The sequence below is a fragment of the Arachis ipaensis genome, chromosome B9, assembly GCF_059453495.1.
Source record: "Arachis ipaensis isolate K30076 ecotype BB chromosome B9, ASM5945349v1, whole genome shotgun sequence".
NCBI classification, from domain to species: Eukaryota; Viridiplantae; Streptophyta; class Magnoliopsida; order Fabales; family Fabaceae; genus Arachis; species Arachis ipaensis.
In genome coordinates, this window is record NC_142444.1 from 150,090,894 (window position 1) to 150,115,363 (window position 24,470).

General features: G+C 29.3%; 1 protein-coding gene, 1 long non-coding RNA gene and 1 pseudogene across 2 annotated transcripts; 2 read left to right on the forward strand and 1 right to left on the reverse strand.

Annotated features, from left to right (window-relative positions):
• The first annotated feature begins 167 nt into the window (after window positions 1-167).
• On the forward strand, window positions 168-2,459 carry LOC148546775 (uncharacterized). Its single transcript, XR_015900184.1, has 3 exons — window positions 168-326; window positions 407-461; window positions 2,183-2,459. It is a non-coding gene; the product is annotated as an uncharacterized LOC148546775 (long non-coding RNA).
• A 1,375-nt stretch (window positions 2,460-3,834) lies between these two features.
• On the reverse strand, window positions 3,835-6,118 carry LOC107616354 (uncharacterized). Its single transcript, XM_088499351.1, has 4 exons — window positions 5,974-6,118; window positions 5,127-5,269; window positions 4,671-5,014; window positions 3,835-4,291 (listed from the first exon to the last, which is right to left on the reverse strand). The coding sequence occupies exons 1-4, from the start codon at window positions 6,116-6,118 to the stop codon at window positions 3,835-3,837; spliced, it is 1,089 nt and encodes a 362-aa protein (XP_088355477.1).
• An 8,514-nt stretch (window positions 6,119-14,632) lies between these two features.
• Window positions 14,633-24,470, forward strand: part of LOC148546776 (F-box protein SKIP19 pseudogene) — a 42,642-nt pseudogene continuing 32,804 nt past the window's right edge.

The window sequence follows — 24,470 nt, forward strand, 5'->3', positions numbered from 1 at the left end:
CATCAAAACGAGAATTTTGACATTAATTTCGAAGAAAACGGTCTAAAATTGGACCAAACGGATCGAACCGATTGAACCGGATCCGAACCGGGCTATCGGTCCAACCGGACCGGCCCTTTTAAGTGAACCCAAGCCCTTCATCCCCTTCATTCCAACAGAAATGAAGCTTTCAGCTTCCAGGGGAGGGAAGAACGAGAAAAATCCCGTAACCCTCACGTTGCTTTCAAAATCCCGTAACTCCTCCGTTCGAGCTCCGATCGCCGCACCGTTTGCGGCCACGCGTTTACCGCGTCGAGCTCTACGTTTCTACCGAAACAATTTCATAGGTAACTCATTATTTTATACTCAGCATTCATTTCCCCCAATTTTCGAGTTTGTTGAATTTCTTTGATTTTTGATGTTTTAGGATCCAATTAGCTTGAGAGAAACGTTCACTCTTGCTTATGTGAAACTTGGGTAAGGTGAGGATACGATAATTCTATTTTATTTTTATTGAATTTGAGCTTTGAGTATTAAATTGGATATATATGTGTTATGAATGTGTATTAGGTTGTAAATAAATAATTGGAGCTTGAAATTGTAAATACTGGAACTTGGAGGAAGCGGATTAGTTGAGTTTTGAGGGGCTGTCTTGGTTTTGAATAAATAGCTTTGGTCGTTACGTGGAAATTGGCCAAGATATGGTTTAGGTTTCTTGCATTTAATATATAATGTTCTGTGAAAACTTAGGCTAGATGACCATAGGATAAGTTGGAATGCAGGTGTATGTTTAATGTTTAGTAATTTGTTGATCAATATATATTTGGTTGAAGTTTATTGGATAATTAGTTATTAATTTTGGATGGTGAATGTTGTTATGTAATTTGGAGAGAATTATGGTTGAATGTTACTGTTGATGAACATGGTTGGTTTAGTGCTTGTTGATTAATTAATGATTTGGTGAATTATTGATTTGAGGTATAACTATTGTTGAGGTTGTTGTGATAATGAGGTATTTTGTGTTAAAAGCCTAGGATTTGTGAACTATGATTCTTAGTTGAATTTTGGTTGTTGGATTTGAATATTGTATGAGTTTAATTGTTGATCTGAGGTAGATTTATTGTGGTGATTGTTATGATGATGAGGAAGGGTATGTTGAATTGAAAAGAATGCAGGTTTGGACCCGAAAAGGGTGGCAAAGTCCGAGTTTTAGAGGAGATGCTGCCGAAATTTTATAAAAATTAGAGATTTTGTTTATATGATTATCTAAAAAGATTTAGATTCAAAGGGTATATGGTTTGATTTAGAGTTATTAAGAAAATGAGCATGTTTTAAGTTTGATTCATTTAGAAAAGAATGAATTATGTTTTGAATTGGAACTATTGATGGACGGAATGGGAGGTGTGATAATGAAGGATAAGGATTGAATATGATTGACGTATAATGATGAATGAGATGCGATTGAGAATGATGTGGATGTTGATGAATTATAATTGAATTATTTATATGGCTTATGAATTTGAATAATCTGAGATACGAGATTCCCTGGATTAAGTGCCATGGCTTGCCACCACGTGTACCAGGTTGAAAACTCGATACTCTATTGACCCTACGACGTAAGTGTGACCGGGCACTATATAAATTCCCGGGAATGTTACCCCCATTGAGAAATATTGATTATTTGAGAAAAATCTATGCATAGACTCTTGGGGATGCACGTCGGGGGACAGTCTAAGGACAATTCAGACTTGTCGGGTTGGCTGGATAACCGACAGATGAGCCTCATCAGCCATAGGACAGGCATGCATCATATGCATATTACTTGAATTACTTGCTTGTGTATTAACTAGGTGTGCCTAAATGTACTTGCCATGTTAAATGTATATTTGTTATCTGCAGTACTTGTAACCTTCTTGTGTTTGCCTTTGTCTGTTTAGTTGTCTGTGAAAATGCATGATGGAGTTGGAGGTATGGAGGAATGGCAGTATGGGATTTAAATTTAAGGTTAAGTTAAGTTAGGATTAAATATTTTTAGAGAACCACCTTTTATGGCTTCTGTTTAATACTTTAAGCTCTATAATCTGAGTGTCGGTGTTCTAGGATTGCCTCTGGCATTCCCAGGATCTTATATATTATGTGTGTGGCACCTTTTCCATACTGAGAACCTCCGCTTCTCATTCCATACTATGTTGTTGTTTTTCAGATGCAGGTCGAGAGGCATCTCGTTAGGCGTCTGGACTCTTGAAGCGGAGTGGTTACTGGGATATTTTGTTATGCTATGATGTATATATATGTACTTAGCTTTCTCTCCGCATGACTTATTCTTTTTGATCCTCTTAGAGGTTTATGGAGAGGCAGGATTGTGTATATGTACTTTTGGGTTTTGGATATGTATGTATATATGTGTAAATATTCTCCGGCCAGTCTTGACTTCGCAGGCTGAGTTAGGAGCTTGATATTTTGTATCTTTGGCACTCTATTCCCACTTCTGTTATCTTGTGTTTGATAGTTATGGTTTTCTTAGCACGCAGGTTAACTCGTTCCTTGAGCGTTGCGCTTTTATTTCGCGATTTTTGTTTCCTCTATTCTTCAAGGCTCCTAGCATATTATAATTCTTCTGCTATTATATGTACTTATTTTATTCAGAGGTCGTAATACCACACCACCTCTATTTTACGACTTAAGCGTAAAACTTAGTGTGGTAGAGTGTTACACTAATTAAAACTAACAAAATTACAGAGATCATTATAAGCATCAGGCTAAATTTCAGTTGCCAAATTGAAATTTAACTCATTATTGTATCTATTATTCTAATGCTCTCCTTTTCGGTATGTTCTGCTTCCAATTACATATAAGGTGATAGACTGAGAGTGCACTCTACGAGACAAAATTAAATAAATTAGATGTATTTTAAAATTTTTTTTTCTTTTTTTAAAATTATTTTCTTTTCAAATTAAACATTATTTATTGATAATTACTTAATTCAAATAAAAAAATTCATATTTCAAGAAATTACCCTTTTTTTATAATATATCTTAACTAAAAAACAATGTAATTTTGTAATTTTGAATAAAATTAAAAAAAAAAATTGTATCGTCCAACAATATTAATTTGACAATAATATTTTCATTCACATATATCCTACAAATAGCTATATTTTTCAATGAAGAATATTAAATTATATTTGGCTATCAATCAATTATCGATATTTAACAAATATAAAATAAAATATATTATTAAATTATTAAACTAAACAAATTAATTTAAAAAATTAAATTAATGATTAAAGAACGACCAAAATAACAAGTGTCCCTAGAATTTCTCTTTTGGAATACTCAACATCAATCATCGTTATCTCTTTTTCGATCAATCTGGCCATTTTGTACTGCCGATATGATTGATTTTATTAAACAGCTAGACCGTACTCAACACGAAAAAATTTATAAAAGTAAAAAAAAAAATATATATGTTTCGATATTTAAAATAAAAATATAAAATAAGAAATTTATAAAATTATTATCAAAATCAAAGTTTAACTTAAAAAAAGTGAGTAATAATTATTTTATATTTTTTAAAGTAAAATAATTATACACTGATACAAAATTTAAAATAAATTAAAATATTTATATTAGAATACTATTTTTTCAAAAACTTCTCTATAAATAAAATTGATGGTTAAATTTGCAGACATTCCTACGTGATTCATAAGTAAAACTTTTAAACCTCTCTTACTCTTAACTCTTGAAAGTGCCACATATAGTTGGCCATGTGTAAAAACTGGTTTGGGCAAGTACAATTCAACATGAGATAAAGTTTGTCCTTGAGACTTATTAATTATCATGGCAAACGATACTATTATGGAAACTGTCTTCGTTGGAATCTAACTGGGACGGTTTCATTTGTTGGTACTATATTCATTCTTGGAATCAAAGCAATATGACCAACATTGTTACCCATTAAGACTTCACATTCTATGACATGATTTCCAAGCTTCCTAACTTGTAGCCTTGTACCATTACAAAGACCACTGGATTGGTCAATATTCCTTAGTAACATCATCGGAACACCAACCTTGAGTATTAATTTATGTGGAAGCAAACCAGAACAATTTATGCTATTCAGTAATTCAGGACCATAGAGATCTAGTTGACTCTCCATATTCCCTTCATCCATACTAATGGAATCCGAACTAAGATATAACTTTTTCCCTCCAAGAATGATAGCCATCAGATGGTTGTTGACCTCTTCAACAATGTCTAGTGTGGGAGCCAGTATAGTTCTTGCTTTGAAAAAACCTTTGAGGACATGTTTTCTAAAATATTTGGATAAGAAAAATGAACCAACTCATCAAATGCCTGGTCCGAAGAAGGAATAACAATATCTCCTGGAAGACATATCTCAGATTCACCATCCATATTGTCACCTATTAGACCATCACCAACTTTCAATAACCACTCACCAAATTGCTCTGTCTCATCTTGATCTGAAGCAATCGTCCCTATAGAGAGTCTCATATTTTTTGTTAGTTTGAGCACCTGACAAAACTTCCAAAGGTAAGACGAATTCACGGTTGAATGAATGATATCTTGTCTCGATCCTCGTGAATAACAAGAAGAATTTGTCTAAAGTCTCCACCTAGTACAACCACTTTTCCTCCAAAGGGCAAATCTTTTTTATATGTTGGAGAACACCTTATGATATCACCCAAGCATTTATCAAGCGCTTCATAGTAGTACCTACTAACCATTGGAGCTTCATCCCAAATTATAAATTTGGCTTTCAACAGCAATATTGCTTGAGAGGAACCAGGTTTGATGTTACATACAGAATCCTCAGTTATATTCAGTGGTATTTTGAACCTTGAGTGTGCCGTTCTTCCATTGGGAAGAAGTAAAGATGCAATACCACTCGAAGCAACGTTTAACACTATATCACCCCTTGAGCGAATCTCAGCAGACATAAGGTTCCAGAGAAATATTTTTCCAGTACTCCCATGACCATACACAAAGAAAAAACCCCCCGTTACAATACACAGCTATAACAATTTTATCGAATGCATATCTCTGCTCAGGTGTTGCGATGGCTAACATGTCTGAGGTATTTTTCTTTAAATCATCCCTGTTAAAGTTTAGCTATTCCCTAATAACCCTTTTGGTTAACAAAGAACTATCAACTTCAGTTGCTAAAGGCATAGGAGGATAGTCTTTCAAGGTTTTACCATAGGAATGTAAGATCTTGTCTATATCCATTAAGCACAACTGCTTAATCTCATCATCTGACATTGTTAACTCTGCATATTATACGATACTGTAAAAATTCAATCAAACTAAAAATGATCAATAAGGAAGAACTTTTATCATTGTAATTAATAAAAACTCACCCCTCATGTTCATCACGGCTCTCTGTCGATACAAAATATTATCTGAGAGTTCATGCCAACATCTATCCCAAACATGTTATGGTCTTGAGATATTGTTGGATGTTAATAGAATGACAAATAACCTCCTAACATATGATCCTGAAGCCCATGAGCTTACTTCCTTAATTGCATCAATGAATTCTTTGTCATCTTGCAAGAGTCTAAGGGCGAAGCATGCATCTCTATACGTAGCATAAATTGTTCCGCCTACTGTTCTTATATCTCGAAAATTCATACATCCTCTTTGAGTATTCAAGAGAAGTCATTGGTAATATTCTTCGGTATTTGCTGCAAAAAACTTGGTTAAAATCTGACTTTTAAGTTGTTAAATGGATTAAGCTACGCTATTTTAATTATTATGTAGCTACACATCCGCATAAGAATAATTTTTCTAAAAAATATAGAAAAATAAAAAATTGTATAATCTACATATTATAACTGTTGAAAGTTATTTGAACATTTATTTTCTAGTGTAGATAAATCGAATAAAATGGACGTGGGGTACAGGCTGTTAAGATTTTAAATTTAAATCATTAAATAAGAAAGATCAAAATTGAATATAAACTCGTCGTTACCTGCAAGTACATGAGTCAACCTTCCAATTGCGAAGCCTTTCTTTCGAGGAAACCACTTTGAAGAATCGTCCTTCCAAACAAACTTGGTTGGAAACTCAGCATAAGTCAGACTTCGAGCATAGGGATATGACATGTTTGCCGCCATCCATTCCAAAAACATGGACTTATGAGATATTGCTCTTTCGACGATATCATTCACATTAGAAGTTTCACCATAAACCACAGGTTGCTCATCCTCCAAATGGAATGGAAGTCTAATCACAAATAGTTCTTTCTCTTGGATTTCCTATCCAAATAGACGCCAGATTGCCTCACATGCCGAAATGTACCTACAATCATAGTAATTCTTAATTTTGTCAACAACTTATGTGGCTTCTGACGGATCACCAGCATTGTATAGAGTAGCTATTTCGCGGTCATTACCCTTGTGTACATACTTAAACAGATACTTAATAGAACTTGTTTGGCATGTGTATTTCACATTTATGTGGCACCCAAACTTGAGTAATAATTCTGGATTATACGGAACAATGAACTTATTGTCTAGTACACATTCTCTTTTCTTCACTGTTCGACCGTTATCAGTACGCCTATATTTGGAAAATTCGGCCTCGTCAATGAGTGTTCGCTGTCTAAACTCTTTAGGATAGAACTTTGAACAGGATCTATTCTTCATGCAAGGTGAATTCTTGTTGTACGGACCACATGGACCATGTACCATGTAATTTTGAACAGCTCCATATAGATTTGGCCTTTCATTTTTATCAGGAATCTCAGTTGTTATATGTTTGTCTATGTCATCTGGTATTTGTGGCTTGAACTCGTTACTCATGAATAAAAGGATATGTGTATGCGGAAGTCCTCTCTTTTGAAACTCTACAGCGCAAACGTCTAAAAATTGAAAAAGACAAAGGAGCAAAGTATTACAACATAAGATTTTAATAAAGCGTTGCATAAACACTGACTTACATCCCAAAATTTTGCCAAAGATTTTTTCCTCTTTTAGGTCATCAATCAAACCATCAAGCTTGATCTTAAAAACTCGACACAATATATCAGGACGGTCTTCTGCCTTCAATCCAATGGGAGTCACTTCTCTTTTTATCTCATCCCATTCAGGGTTACAGGTCATGGTGATAAAATACTAGGATATCCTGCGTATCTGCAAATTGCAAATGCATCTTTATAATTATTCATCATATACCTAGGTCCACCGGTAAAAGTACTGAAAAGAATGATTCTTTTGCCAAGCCTTGCAGCATCTACATCCCCGTTTATAAGACTTTCATGCAGACATTTGTATTTATTAACCCTCAACTGTGGTTGTTTACACCTAAAGAATTTTAACCTCTCTTATTCCACCATTGTGTAGGCATCTACCAGAAATTGTTGGAATAATCTCTTTGATCTCAGAATTAACGGAGATTCACCCGTCCTTTTTTGTAGTTGAAAAGCAAAGAATTGTCGCAAAGTGATTGTTTTGTTTTTCTTTGTAGGCCTAGCAGAGATAGAATCTGATATTGCAATATCCAAACGAAATCCATCCTCCCTATATGGAAACAACAATGGATATTGCAAGGCTAAATAAGATGGATGAAAAACATTAATCCGCTGGAGCTTTCTAGATTGACTCTCTATAATAATATCTCTATCTTTGCTAAGTTGTTCAACATCGCCAACAATCAATGCAGCCACCTCAGATGCTGATGGCAAGTTGTATGTCCTGCCATCTGTAGTCCTTTTGCTAATCAACTTAAGCTTTATGTTTGTGCAATTTTTCTGTTGGTACCTATATCTTGCATAGCGAAAACTCTTTGCCAAACTATTATATTTGTCTAGCATGTTTCTTAATATTGCCACAATTTTCCTATCCCACTCATTTATAGCTTCATTGGAACTGCGAAAAAAAAAAACAAAAAATTTTATGTTATTTTCTCTCACAGATAAGAAATAACTAAAAAGTTTGACTGGTTGAATGAAAATTATCGAAGTGTGCCTATTCGATTATCAATCTCATTTTCTGTGTCATAGATATATAGCTGGGCAAATGTTAGCCGCAAACTATCAGGAGGAAGTAAGCTACCAATGCTATGGTAGTTTTGACCCCCAAACTTAAAAATTGGAGGAGCAGTCCCATTGTTCACCCCACGATCAATTTTTCCGGCCATTGATGTAAAACAAAATATTGAATTAAATATCTTTATATTTTTTAGGAAATGAATACTTCTTTGATCTCCTCCAGTATGAAGCTGAATGAGCTCATCAGGAGAAACAGAAAGTAGAGAAAACTCGATCTTTCCTTCCATACAACATAATGAAAACTTTGGTTGGGGCGACTGTTTGGATTTAGCAAGCCTTTCTCCAGACCACATCCATGTTTCACAGTGTTGACATTGATAAATAGAATTTTCTATATTTTAGACATCTGCCAAATGAACTCTCTTTAGATACTCAGTTCTCATACCGATACAATTTAGTCCATGATATACACAAAGATGCAAATAAACATACAGATAAAATTTTTACATACCGTATAAGGTTTCTGAGGATGGTATAAAATTATCTTCCATATCCACATCCAACATTGAATCATCATAACCATTCAAAACTACAATAAATAAAAATCATAAAAAATGCAAACATATATGTTGATGTATTACTAATAATTCATATCTCTTGCAAACTACAAACTTAAATTCTTGATATAATGAGAAATTACCTTCATCATCAACAAAAGGGTCAACATTTTGGCCACTTTGTGTGTCACCGGTTGGTGGGTGCGTCTTAATAGTCGATAAATTTACATCTTCATAAAGTTGTGCCAAATTAATAGCCACCGAAGCAACAACAGAGGAAAATTGTCTTTTTTGCACTCCAATTATAGTAGAACTTCTTTACAAAAAGTTCAATTTTATTCAATTAAACATTAGACACTATAGGAAATAAAAGAATATAATAATGATGATCATCTTTTCTAAATTACCTTTCTGTTAGGCACGATCTGTGGGAACCGCAGTGTCACAACTAGAGGCTCTTCAAACAAAACAATGGGTTAGACCCTATAAGCTTTTGAGGGTGTATATTTGGTTAAAAGATAAAAAGAGAAGCAACTTTTACTTAAATAATTTTCACGAAAACTATATGAATCTATAATACTTTAGACTTGAGAGGAATAGCAACAACCATTACTTGAATCCATATCTGTCCACTATATGCTCATAATAAAAAAGACAGCAAATGGTGCAAAATAATATATAGGATTAAAAAATTAGACCTCAAAGAATTAAATAACACATGCATTATAGATTAATCTAACAAAGTACTTACCAACTAAATAACTATCTTCTTTAGACTCTGCATGAATTGTTTTGAACGGAACAAAATTGAATCCGTTCAATGGAACTGAAAAATCTTGTACCGGACGCACAATCGTGTCCCTCTTGAAGTGGATTCTAAATTCGTGTCTAGTAGGCTTAAACTTGATGGTATTCAAAGCAACTCTAAAATTAGTGACCACGTACACGTTTCCCTCAGCGAGTAGGCCCTCAAAGATAGGAACAAATATGTCTTTAACAGTGCATTGAATTGTATGGCCCCTGAATGCATTAATTTTATAGAGTAAGTCATAGATAAATGAGGTTTATTGCTCAGTCATTACCAAAATAAATCTCAAATGCAAAGAGAAAATTTTACTTCTTCATCAAGGACAACCATCTCAATAGGTGCCTTCATCCTAGATTTTGCAAAGTGAGAAACGGTCCAAAGTCTAATGACACGTACTTTGAGCTTCCACACCTTATGCGATGGACCAGCATTGATACACTTGATGAGATCATACCTAAAAATCAAGGACCTCATATTTAGTGAAAGATGAAAAAAAATTATTGTAAAACAATCCACATGGCACATGAACTCACTTAGCTGCCATTGCTACCTGCCACTACAAAATTATTCAAATATTATGAATTTCAGTATAGATAAAGACCAAGTGTGGTGATCACCTATGCTATACTTATAGAGAGTCACATCACTGTTCAGTCTCAGTATTGGTAAAGATGGCAAGAATCTTTACGTTTTTATTAAAATCCCACTAAAAAAGGAAAAATTTTGGACTATTTAGGATTAAAAAATCTGAATCATATCAATAAAATAATTATCAAAATTAGGATAAAAATTAACGGCCAACATTTATTGTGTTCCATTTACATCGCAAACTGGAGTTTAATTTTGAAAAATCAAAATAAGAAGCAATATATGCTGAAGAGAAAATCACCATATTTACATACATTAACTAGGTACTGTACATCACAAAAAGTTTCAAAAAGGCATGAAATTATTTTATTTTTTTATGTTGTCAAATTATTCTATATCATAGATACTGACATTTCAAGAGGTACATAATAAAAGGGGTATGAGAATAAAATTTGATATATAGCACCAATTTTATGTTTCTTAATCTGATATAATTCCCAAAAAGTTTGTTAACAGTACCTTCAATATGACCAAAGATTGTATTGATCGCAGCAAGTCATTTATCTCTTTCACCCTGCATCCATTACTATAAGCATTCTCCTTTTATGATCCTCAGTCAATTGCTTCATGCACTTGACCTTCAGCCTCTACTATTGCTTTAACTACAATAGTAGATAATTCTATCTCATCACGCTCTCTCTCTCAGTCTGACGTTGCGGTGGCTGCGGGCTCGCGATTTGGAGAGTTAGGGTTCCTCTTTCAAAAGCAAAATTTTACGTCAGTTTCAGAGAGGAGAAGCGAGGAGTGTGGGAGTTGGACTGGGTTACGGGTTACGGGCTTAAGGTGTTGGGGATTGAATTTTTTTTTTAAGTCAAAACGGCACCATTTGGAGGAGTTATTAAAAACCAAAAACCCTTTAAAAAAACTGGTCAGTTCTAACGGTTCATCGAGTAATTACAGATTCGATCAATTTTGTAATCAGTTTTTTGTCAGACGGTTTACTCATAACATCTTTTAAGCCATTTTTAAATTTTATAAAATTATTTATAATAATTACAAAAATTGTTTATAATAAAAAAATTTAAAATTTTATAAAAATATAATATTTAAAATTGTTAGTAAAATCTTATTAGTTGTATTCTGTTTTAATAAATAATTATAATGATATTAGTATTTTATATAACAACCCATACAAAAAAATTAAAATTTCATACAAAATTTTTTTGTTCATTTTTAATAGCTCATAAATACAAAAAAATATTGTACAGAATTTAAATTATTTTTGTATTAATTTTTATATACAATACCCATATCATTATAATTATTCAGAAGTTGCATGTAATTCGAACTTTATGAATTCAATTTACTATGTATTTGCCTAAATCGAATTTATTCAATTTAATCTATATAGATATGCAAATTCGATTTATTTAAATTAATTTATTTTTACATGTGGTATGATTTGATTGAAAGAGCAATAATTTATGCTGCTTCGTAGATTCTTCTATAATTTTATCTAGCATCAATAAAAATTCCACTATCACTGGTTTTAAAAAAAAAATTAAAATTTAAAACAATAGTTAAAAATAAATTAACTAAAGAGGATATATTTAATTCTTCTATAATTGTATGTATTTTTTTTCTGATTTGTATTTTTATCACAATCTACAAGTTTTATGTATTATAAATTAATGTTAATTCATATGTAGTATATAAATAAATTTAATTAGAATAAATAACAATTTATTTATTTTATTTTAGACTTTATAAATGAAAAGACTAATTCACTAATATAACGAATTATAATTAATATAGTATAATTAATTATATTAATATTTAAATATTTAATCAAATTAATTAGTTGATATAATTAAGTCAGTGCAATAAATTGTATTGAATGAGTTAAAATAATTAAATCGAGAAACACTCTCTGAAACATGTCACATCAGCTTTATCATTAAGCACAGATATCCGATTTTTATATAATAGAATAGATAGATAGATAGATAGAATAGATGTTCAACTCTAACAACTATATATAGGGCAGCCAAAAATGCTATATATGCAGCTTGATGGTGGTGGGTAATTGACGTGATCCAATAATAGTTCTCTTGTTGAGAGAAAAATAATGGGAGTCCGTACAGTGCTACCCTAATCAATAACAGGATTAAACTTTCCTAGACCCCTACGCTTAGAGTGAATTATATAATCTGTTCAGTAATTATAAGATAAAAGAAAAGTAAAAACTTTTAATTGTTAAAAAAAAGAATAACGTGTCAAATTTCGACCTATCTCTTAAGTTTTTTTATATTAAAATTTTAAATTAATAAACCAGCAAAATTTCTCTTTAAAAAAGTGATCTGCATATAAAAAATAATTAAATTAGAGTTTATTTTTAGACAATTCTTATTAAATAAGGAATGTTATATTTTTTATTCATTAAATAAATTTTAATTTTTATTTATTATATATTTAAATTTAGAATTTATAATTTACAATTTAAAATTTAAAATTTAAAATTTAAAATTTATAATTTGATAATTTAAAATTCAGGATTTGGAAATTAAAATTAGGATTTCGGAGATTTATAATTTAGATTTTAGAGTTTTAATAATGTTACACTCTTTATTTTTTGTTGGAGCGTATTAGCATTCACCCCAAATTAATCATTATATATTTATTTATCTACATGTATTATAAGTGATTAATTTGATAGATAATTTTTTATCTACATATAGTATAATTAATCTTTATTAGGTAAACAATTTAAATTATCACGTAATAATTTTATATTTTATGTATTTAATTTATTTTTTTAATTTTCTTTAAAAATTTTTATTTTCTCTACCTTGAGCCGCAAGGTGCAAGCCGCAACTCTATTTTAATAGTAGGGTTTCATTTGGTTACTGTTACGGTCACATATTTAAACCTCTTATCCAAAAAGATTTTCGTACACTATCAATACCAAAATCTCCCTCAAAATTTACATTCAACTCAAATCCTATTCTTTTTTCTTTTATTATTATTATTATTATTATTATTATTATTATTATTAAAAATAAGAGTGAGACTCGAATTCGCTGTTTTTCTTCTTCCATCTTGATAGTTTTTTTTGTATATTTTGACTTCTGATTGTGAACTTAATAAGATTCAGTTTAAAGCTGATTCAAAAACTGTTTTGGACTTTTATTACAATGGTACTAGTGATTTTTATTTTTCAGCACCTTTTGTTGCTACCATTCAAAATTTGAAAGAAAAAGATTGGTTTTAAATTTACAGTCATGTTTCGAGATAAAGAAATAATTGTGCTGATGAATTAGCTAAGTTGAGCATAGTCACTCTACTTTTTATGTTGTTTATGAGTCTTTTCCTGTTGTAGTTTTCTTGCCAAAAAAAAAAAATTAAATAATCATGTCTAAGAGACACAGACAATAAGAAAAATGATATATTCATAAATAAGTTCATGTGCCAGCAAATTCGTTCCTTTCATGAAATTTCAAACAAATTAAATGATGTTGCTATATTTATTTGGAGCCTACATAGAAAGCATAGCAGATCAGATCAAGCAAATATATGGAAAAGTAAAAGTGGATTAGCATTAGCATAATATGTGAATTGCTATTAGAGGCAAATGAGGAAATAATCATATCTGATTTGATTGTTGGAAAGAAATTATTGGAATCAAATTATGGTACAATTATTATAATTTATAAAGGACAACAATGAAATTAGAATTGCATATTTGACATTTATAGAAAGAGCAAGGACAACAAATAAAATAAGGATTGCAAGTTTTTTCACTAGACAATTTTTTTTTCATCTCAAAAAATTAAATTTAAAATCAGTAAAAAGCTCAGGTGAGTTTGCCCATTATTCAACAAATTTGATGTTGATTTTGTAATTTAATTATAGATTTAGAAATTAAAGATAATTGGAGAACTTAATTTTAAAATCCGTCTTATTTGTGGGTTTAAAATAAGTTAAAAATATACAATATTTATTATATATTTTTATAATTTATTCCTTAATTATTAAGTTAAAGATAAAATAATAAATTTAATTAAAAATATTAAAATCTCCAATTTTGAGAACCTAGAAATAAGGAGTTTCGAAGGAATTTGAAAAACTAAAAAAAAATTAAGATATTTACTTTTCAAATAATAAAATTCATGAACTGTTTTTACATCTTCGAAATCTTTTTTTTCCTTTAAAATATTTCAAAATTCTTGAACACACGTTAAAGTCTAAGAAATAAATTTAATTTTAATATGTTACCAGTAAACAAAATTTTTATATGTATTTAATTATGTATAATCATTTAACGACAATTTTTTTTATAAAATATTGGTGGATCAAAATTAAATTTATAAAAAAATTGGTTAAAAGAAAATAGCACACCAGCAAATTCATTCATTTCTTTAAAATTGGAACAAATTAAATCATCTTATATATTTGAAGTACCCCATTACTACCTAATAACTGGCCACATGCTTCAAGAGATGAGATATGAGAATGTCGAGGCTTGATCATAGGAGAGGACGGTTTCAAAAAAAGGAATAGGAAAATAAATATTACTTGCATCCCACTCAATTACATTAGGGATTCTAATCACTCACATGTTATTTAAAAGGCTTTTGTTTTCACTCCAACACTAACAACCCCCCAAATTCAATTCCTTACTTATCCAATGGCTAGAGGGACTACCAAGCCATTATTTCGCCGCCGTAAATACGAAACCGTCGTGAGAAACTGGCTGGATCTTCCAAACGACCTAACTTTGATGATCTTTTCGAGGCTTACCACATTTGACATCTTGACTAGCGTCCAGCAGGTGTGCCGTCAATGGTGGAGCATCTGCATGGATCCGCTCATGTGGCGCACCATCAACATGTGCGATATTGGGATGTACAATTCATTGGACTATAACTTGTGGCAGATGTGCCGCCATGCAATTGATCGAAGTTGTGGCCAGTTGGAAGACATAAGTATTGAGTATTTTGGTGCCGATTATCTCCTCAAATATATAATTGACTCGTAAGTTTAAAATTTTTATTATATGATTTTACATAGTCTTGCTTTTTTTCATTTTATTTATATTTAATTTTTTTTAGAGTTCGACAAAGATCGAATTCTAAATTTTTTAATAATAAAAATTCTGATACAATATTATAATATTATTTCTCTCCAAAAATTAAGTTGATAAAAAATTAAATAATTATATCTATAATGTTGTTGTTAGGCATGAATGACAGTGCTTAAGATGACCGTTGAAAACCTTTAATTTAATGGCTTATGATGGTTTTTATTTGATTTGTATTTATTTTTGTTGAAATAGGATTTTGTATTTCTTCATCAGAAATTTTTAGGAGCTAGTAGTTTTGGATAATTTTAGCTAGTCTTTTATTGGTACAAATATCAAATTATTTTTAATAAATAAAATATATTAATTTATATGTGCAAATTCTGATAGATAAAATATAAGTTATATTAATTTATATGTGTAAATTTTTATAAATATAAGTATAAATTATATATTTTTATATACAAATTTCTTTAAATATAGATGTAAATTATTATTAACTAAGTATTAACCTAAAATAATATTTAACCTAATAATATAGTCTTTTTTTATGTTTCATATTTACTTTTGTGTTTATTTTATTAGCTCTTTTCTTTAAACAAAATTTATTTAATTATTATTAAATTATGTGAAATATACGATGGAATGGTGATTTGTACAGGCAGTGTCAGTTGCGACGGTTACGACTTGTTCAATGCTTCTATACCATTTTCAACGAAGGATTATGTGAGATCACTCAAAAGCTTCCGTTGTTAGAAGAACTCGAAATTACTCTTTGTAAACATGTAACTAGTGTTGCCTTAGAAGTTATTGGCCGAGGTTGTCCCCTTCTAAAATCATTAAAGTTTAACCACAATAATTGCTGTAGCAGTAAGGAAGATGCATTTGCGATTGCACAAAATATGCCCAATTTGCGCCATCTTCAACTTGTTAACAGTTGTTTGGATAACGATGGTGTAAGCGCCATTCTTGATGGCTGTCGTTTTCTTGAATCTCTGGACTTACGTTGGTGTGACAATGTTAATTTGGAGGGGAGATTAAGAAAAATGTGTGATGAACAGTTAAAAGATTTTATAGAACTAAATACACCCGAGGATTTTTTTGGCTACAAATTTGGTAAACTATGTAATGCAAATTGGTACGAAGACTTAACATTCGACTATAGATTTCATAAGGAATGGTTTGTTCATGATATTTCTGAGAATGAATCATAAGATAACGGTGAGTTATCAGAAGAAGAAGAAGAAGAAGAAGAAGAAGAAATAGCAATAGATTGGGATGAAATATATAATATATGGGAACGCGCAAAGGATTTTAAAAATATCTTAAAGATAAAGAGGAAGAGAAGAAGAAGAATAAGAAGAATGATAAATCGAAACCAAAAAAAAAGAAACACGGAAGAAAGAAAGCGGCATTAGTAACCACAAAAACATATGTTTTATGTTTTGACAAAGAAGATGCAGAATAGTTTCATGAGTAATGGTTCTTGGATCAAGTCTGCAGGCTAAGGGTTTTTTTTTTCTTCTTCTTAAGTTACAACATAAAGTTCTTTATAAGAAGAATATTTGTATCATTTTTTTACGTACTTTTAAATTATGGTAAATCATGTCTAAATTATTTATTTCAAATTATTGTGAATGAGAAATTTTACGTGATCAAAAATTTTTTATTTATGCCTAAATGTAAACTAACATTAATCAATTCTTTTTTCTATACTAAAATTGTCAGTCTTTAACAATTTGTATTTTTAATTATTTAAAAAACTAGTGTATGTTCCCGTACCTTGTACGGGATAATACATAAAATTATATTAAAAATTTTATTAAAAAATTAAATAATATATATAATAAATATTATTATAAATATTTTATAAAGTTATAATTAAAATCAAACTCTTAAAATTTTTAATATTAAAATATTAAAAATAATTAGTATTTATCTTAATCAATTTGAGTTTATTAAGTGATCATCTCACTCGTCCGCTTAAACAACTATTAAGAGTTAGAATCTCGCCTTGTGTATATAGCAATCCATTGGCTAGCGATAAACCCTTAATAAAAGGAGTATCAATACGTGGTTAGACTTGGCAGGAGTTTTCGAATACGCAGGTACCCGACCCGTCTGTACTCGGATGAAAAGGGTAATAACTTGACTCGAGTCGGGACAGATTTTGCTTAAGACAGGTATCGTCGGGTTTAGGGTGTACCCGCCCCGAATATATACATATAAACACTTTTTAGTAATTAGGATTTGCCTCACATCACATGATTCATAACTTCAGTCTATACTCTATAGCCATGCAAGATAAACTCAATCATAATCACCTAAAATCTTCTTCTTCTCGACTTCTTCACAAAAAAACCGCATAGCTCCTGTCATGTTGTTGCTGAGTCCATCGCCGCTTACCTATTCACAACTCCCATCTCCCTTCAAAGCCAGAGACGAACCCACGTTTAATATAGAGGGGGCATTAGGCCCCACAAATTTTTTTGAAAAAAATTAATACTTATATACATATATACTACTTATTATTTTATATTTGTCTCAAAATAAAATATAAATAGTTCTTTTGTATTTTATGTTAAAAAATATTTTGTTAAACTTAACACATAATAATAATTATATTGTTAAATTTGATTTAGTATGAAAAATAAACAAATACACTCAAAAATTAGTGATAATTAATTATATTATATTAGTTAATTAATTAATAATTAAATTAAAACTTAGTTTTCTAATTAAATACAACTTAAATTATTAGTGATTTTTTAAAAATTGTTTAAGATAAAAAAAAATATATTATCTATGTATTAATATACTGTAATTATTTTGGTTAAAAAATTTATTTATACTATAAAAATTATAATAAGTAGATTTGACAATTATAATATACTGTAATTATTTTGGTTAAAAATTAGTTATACTATGTGTATGAAATTTTATTATTTTAAATATTATAATAATGATTGTGTGTATATTTCTAGTTCTTATCAATATGTATTAGATAGTTCTAATTTTAAATTTTGAATATATCTAAACCAATTTAGATTGATCAAGTGATCAACTTAGTCGTCCGCTTAAATAAGTATTGAGGGTTCGAATTCTGTCTCGTATGTATAGCAACTCGTTGCCGGCCAATTATAAATTCTTAAATAGAATTCAAATTCATGACGGATTAGTCCTTAACTTGTTGAATGTAAGACTCCAGATTTTTGAAAATTAAACAATTAGCTATTTATGAGCTAATATATTATATTGAGATGTAATTTTTGAAAAAATTATTTTTAACAAAAATAATTAAATAAAATTTTAATGATTATTGAAGTTTAATTTAATTATTATTTATTTTATTACATTTATTATTATTATTATTATTATTATTATTATTATTATTATTCCCATCGGCCGAAAGCCTTTAAGGAAATGAAAGAATAAAAAAAAAAAATGGAATGTGTTACTTGCTAAGCTTTATATGCATGTGTATATATATATATATATATATATAATCAATGGCACATAAGTCTTCCATGTGTCACCTTAACACTAATTATCCATTTTTCTTTCATTAACCATTCCTTCTCCAAGCAATACTGAATCATTTTCTTTGGGAAAATGAAGAGAATGTCGTGAGTGAGAGAGAACGAGAGAACAATGGCACCGTGAACTTTCAGTCTCAATTTCTTGCGATCTGTAATTCCAATTAAAAATCTAATCCGATAAAAGTGTTCGTATTCTTCTCCTCTACGTGTTGGCGTTACTTTTGTTCGGTGGAAGTCGACGGTGACGTAGCTCCCCTAACCCTTGAGTTCGGTTAACTGGAGTTCTAGGAAGCACAGACGATTTCTGACGCTTTCTCTTTCGGCAGCTCGGTCAGAAAGCTTCTCCGGAGCTTTCGATAATTTTGATTTCATACGAAGGTAGGGGATTTATTTTAAAAATAAATGTTTTAAGTTATGAATGCCATGGAAGTCTAGTGGGTATTTGTAAATAATTTATGATTGTTTGAAATGACTGAATGATGAGTTTGAGTTGTGTTTGTGACTGAATTTGATGAATATGTATTCGATTTCTTGATTGAAAAAAAGTTGAAAATGGTTCAGTTGGGACCCGAAAAAGGGTGGCTAACCCCGAATTTTAGGGGAAGTGCTGCCGAAATTTTATAAAATCTGAGGTTTTATTTAAAAAGTTATTTTAAAAGATTTGGTTTTGAAAAAATTAAATTATTTAAAATATATTTAGTTAAGAAAGGATTTATTCTATTTTAAAGTTTGATTTATTAAGAAAAATATAATGTTTTAAACCCAATCTTTTAAGGAGAGATTTTGTTTTAAGTAAAGATTTGAGCTCGGTTTATTAAGAAAAGGAATCTCTGCCACAGGAGAGCAGAGAACAAGGATTTAAAGAATATATTAATTAATGAAGTGTCTGCCACAGGAGAGCAGATGTGACATTGTTTGGGCCTTAGTGCCAAATGTAAAGTGGGGACGCCCACACACTCAGAACTGTTTTCCAGATGTACGCTTATTGATTTGGAAAGTCACACTGTATGCGGCCTGGCCGTACGACTTATAAGCATACTGTATGCATCTGGAAAGCCATACCTGGGACTTGTGCCTGGGTAATGTCGGGAGCGGGTAGGCAACCGACACATGAGCTCATGGCCTGCGTTAGGGATAGACATGCATCATATTGATTGCGCATTTACATTTGATTACGCTTGCCTGTTTTATTACTTTGTGATTGTATTGTTTGTCTTGTTGTGACTTGCTTGTACATTGAATTGAATCTCTTGCTTGCACTATTTATTTGTGAGTGTATTAAAGTGATTACGAGTTGACATTTGACTGAGGATTAACTATGTGGCTGAGAGGCAGAAAATGTGACTAGTTTTATATTTAAAATTTGTTTTGAGTTTAGAAATTTAAAGAAAAGTAATTATTTATCTAAAGTAGAAATAAAAGTATTTCCAAAGGGTTAACAAAATAGTTTTATTGAGTAAAGTTAATTATTTACATTAAATTCATTACTTTTACGGCATTCCCATTCCCTACTGAGAACGTGTGGTTTGTTCTCACCCCAAAATCTTCCACCCTTTCAGTGACACAGGTTCGAAGATTCAGTTAGAAGATGCAGACGACTAGTAGATTTACTTGTGATTCCTGTTATTTTTATAGAGTTCACTCGCCCTTGTTGCTTTAGGTTTTATTTTATTCAGAGGGATAGGTATTGTATTTGAGTTTTATATTGAATTCTTTTGTATAGTATTTATTATTATTAATAATTGTGTGATTTGAATTACTACAAAATAATTTTCTGGTATTTTCTTATAAACTGAAACGCGATATCGACCTAAAGGCTCAATATTAAATAGTAAATAAGGAGAACATGTTAGTAACTCCTTACCTTTGGTACGATCATGACGTGCTAAAGGTTAGGGTGTTACATTGAATATCGTGGGAAGCAAAAAAAATATCTATACCTAAATTTTATTATATTTTTGTCCCCATTACTAAATTTTTCTGGGTCCGTCACTGTTCACAGCTTATGTCATCATCGCTGCTCATCCCGTTACCGTCGTTGTTAAGTCCGTCACCACCATTCTCATGCCGAGTTTCTTTTCTCTAGGTAAATTTCTCTCTCTCTCTCTCTCATTGTGAATCTGTTAAGTTCTTCTATTCAAACATTGATATTTAAATTATAAAAAAATTGATTTTCATATTTTATAAAATATCATACTGGTGGTAATTGTAAATATGACGCTACTTAAAATTAAATAAAGTAACATAGATAAAACAAATAAAAAAAATAAAAAATTACTTAATCTTGTATAAAATTTACCTATAAAATTCTGTACCAAAAAATGAATTTAATTTTAGTATACTAATAATATAAAATATTTTATATAATCATTCAATTCAATTAGATTTATTTATTTAGGTCATTATTGAAAATAAATTTAAGATACTAACATACAATTATTTTAAATTAAGCAACAATTATCAATACTATATAAAGGACACACTATTCTACTAAGAATGATTGCCATAAGGAATAATTTTCCAATTTTCTATACTAATATTAGAAAGTTTATATAATACTATATAATAATACTATCATTATTAATACTATATGATATCAAAACAAAAAAAATCACCGTGCTAATATAATATTATTAATATTATATAAATCATCTTTGTATTTATTTTTCTGTACGTATATAATATTTAATTAACATATTAAGACATATATAATATTTTGTTAATACATATATAATATAAAGTGATTTACAAATTATTATTAATTCGTATATAATGTATAATTAAATTTAATGAATTCAATTAGAATATACAATAAATTATTTATTTTATTTTAGACTTTATAAATGAATAAATTAATTAACTGATATAACAAATTATAATTAATGTAGTAAAATTAATTAAGTAATATATATTATAATAAATTATATTAATATTTAAATATCTAATCAAATCAATTAGCTGATATAATTAAGTCATGGTAATAAATTGTATTGAATGAGTTAAAATAATTAAATCGGGAAACACTCTCCAGAACATGCCACGTCAGCTCCATCATTAAGTGCAGACATCCGATTTTTATATAGATAGAATAGATAACAATTTGTATCTTCAATTATTTAAAAAAATTTATATATAAAATAAAAAAATAAGCAATAATTTTTATATTTTATATTGTCAATCAACGTATTAAAATTAAACTTTTGAAAATAAAGGGTAAATTGATACCTCTCATGTATTATTGTACATATAATGCCTTTATTTAAAATATTTTTCATACATGAAATTAAATAATCATATAATTACTCAATCCAAATTATAGTAAATTTGGATAAAAATATATATTTTTTGAATTAAGAGTCTAATAATAAAGTAAAGTAGAATATTTGAAAAATAATATACACGTACGAGTCCTATATGTGTTTTCATCTATAAAATAGCTCAGATGAGAATTATCCTTTGTGACTTCGTTCTTTTAATTTTGGCATAAATCTCTTAAAATTTTGTTAATAATTTTTTGCATATGTTTTCATTTATTTTGAAAATAGAAATCTGAAAAAATATTTTGTAATTAACTTATGTATTTTTTATGTATTTTTATTATAATTAATTATCATCAATATTAAACTAATAAAAAAATAATCTAAGTAACAAAATCAAAAATAAGTAAATCAAAAACCAATATATTTTTAATAAAAGAGAATGATTACTATTATTATCATTATACTTCTCTTTTGTCTTTCTCCTTAGGTGTTGTATAGACTCCGTATTCGTGACAAGCCTTGAGTCCATATTTGAAATTAAGCCCTCGACAAAAATTCTTTTAAATTTTATGAATAGCAATCTAGCACAGTTATAGATCAAATTGTACAGTAAAAAAATTGTGAATTTTGCGTACTCCTTTCTCAAATTCACCTTTGCTTCACATGCTGCGGTTAATGCATGTTGCATGCAAGAATCTAAAAAGCACATGAAATAAAAACAGACAATTAATTACATGATTGTTCTATTTTAAATTTAATCTGTTTTCATTTATTTTAAAAATAAAAATCTGACAAAATATTTTGTGATTAATCTTATGTACTCCTTATGAACTCCTACTATAATTAATTACCATCAACATTAAACTAATAAAAAATAATCTAGATAATAAGCTCACCCTAATTTTATTTTGGACATCTACTTTTTATCATATGAAATTTTGAAGCAAGATTAAGAATGATAAAGCAAATTTGACATAATAAAATAGAAATTGGACTTGCAAGTAATCAACAAGGTAATTAATTAAAGAAGGAATCAAAGCAGGGTTGATGAATTCCTCCTCATACAGTTGAATAAGTTTATCCCATATAGATATCTGTTGAACACCCTAAACTACTAGTTTATTATTTTATTGATTTACTAACTCAAGTTTAACTGAAAAAATTATTTTATAACAAAATAATAAATAAATTATAAATAAATACTCTAAAATATAAATATAATCTAATATAAACCTTAAAATGACTAGATAAGATATAATCTAATATATCACTGTTATTTTGATATAAATCAGCATCAATATCAAAGACATCAAGCAAGCACTTTAATGCTTTTCCTCCATCACATTTGACTATATTCTGGATAGAGACTTTCATAACAATTATGATTGAAACATTGTAAGAGAAAATGATGTAAGATACAAATTAAAAAGTGATCATCACTTTTCCAGATTAATGCAACAAGGATACAACTATGAAATCCAAAAATTATGCATGAATTAGAGTTAGAGAGTATGTACTTGCATATATAAGCATACCTAACCAAGAACACAGAAAATAAAACTAACAGAACTCTGCCTTCAGAAATGTGAATGATCAAAGCACACTAAGCAATCACAATACCGAACATGAAGATATATATTTCCTGTCATCATATATATATATATCAATATCGAGATAGAAACTTAGAATAAAAAATCTGAATTCACGAAAACAACTTAATTGAAGAAAAGCATAATGGATCCATGAATTTAACTTTAGGGATAAAAAATGCGGTTCAAAAATTTAAATATGGACAATTTTTTGGAGTTCTCTTTAACATGAGATATGAGGTGTTAAACTTCATGGTGGTGATGTCCACTTTAATTTCTCGCTATTAACGAGATGACAATGGGTAAAATGAAAGCAAAAGCTTTTTGTCAACTACGAGAAACATTTTTTAATTTTTGTTGAATCCATCTTTCAAGGTGCGAGATTGGTTTATTTACTTAAAAAAATATATTTACGAAAAATATTTAAAAAAATAATATTTTAATCCAATAAATTTTGTATAATAAAATATTTTTACTAATTCAGAGACTGCAAAAAGCGTAATAATTTAATATTATTTTAAATAAGGTTAACTATTTCATGAGAAAAAGTTGTTAAAAAATAATAAAAATAAGTTTTCTTTTCTTATATAAGAGAGATAGTGTTTCGGAAGTAACATTTATTTTTGTTGAGAAGTTAAAACTGTGATTTTGTATAAGTTTTCACCATGTGAGAGTTTTCTTGAAAAGTTTTTATTTTTTGAAGCCATGAAAACTAATGTGTGTTTATTAGTATATTTTGAGGGTGAAATCTTACCATATACAAATGAATTGGACAAATTTACTTGTGCAAGTTCAGTATCTTTTGTTATTTCTTGCATGATGTTATTTGTAGAATTATAAAATAGACTATGTTAATACATATACGGTAAATTGTCAAAAAGAGTTAGCAGTATTTTATATTGGCAACCCGTGTTAATTTTCAGTGATGTAATACAGTTTCAAATAATAAATGTGTCTGATGAAGCCACCATGCTAGAAATGTTAATGATTTATCAAAAGAATTAAGCTCATGTGTCGATAATCAACCTGTATGTTAAATTTGAGGAGTTGGCTATTA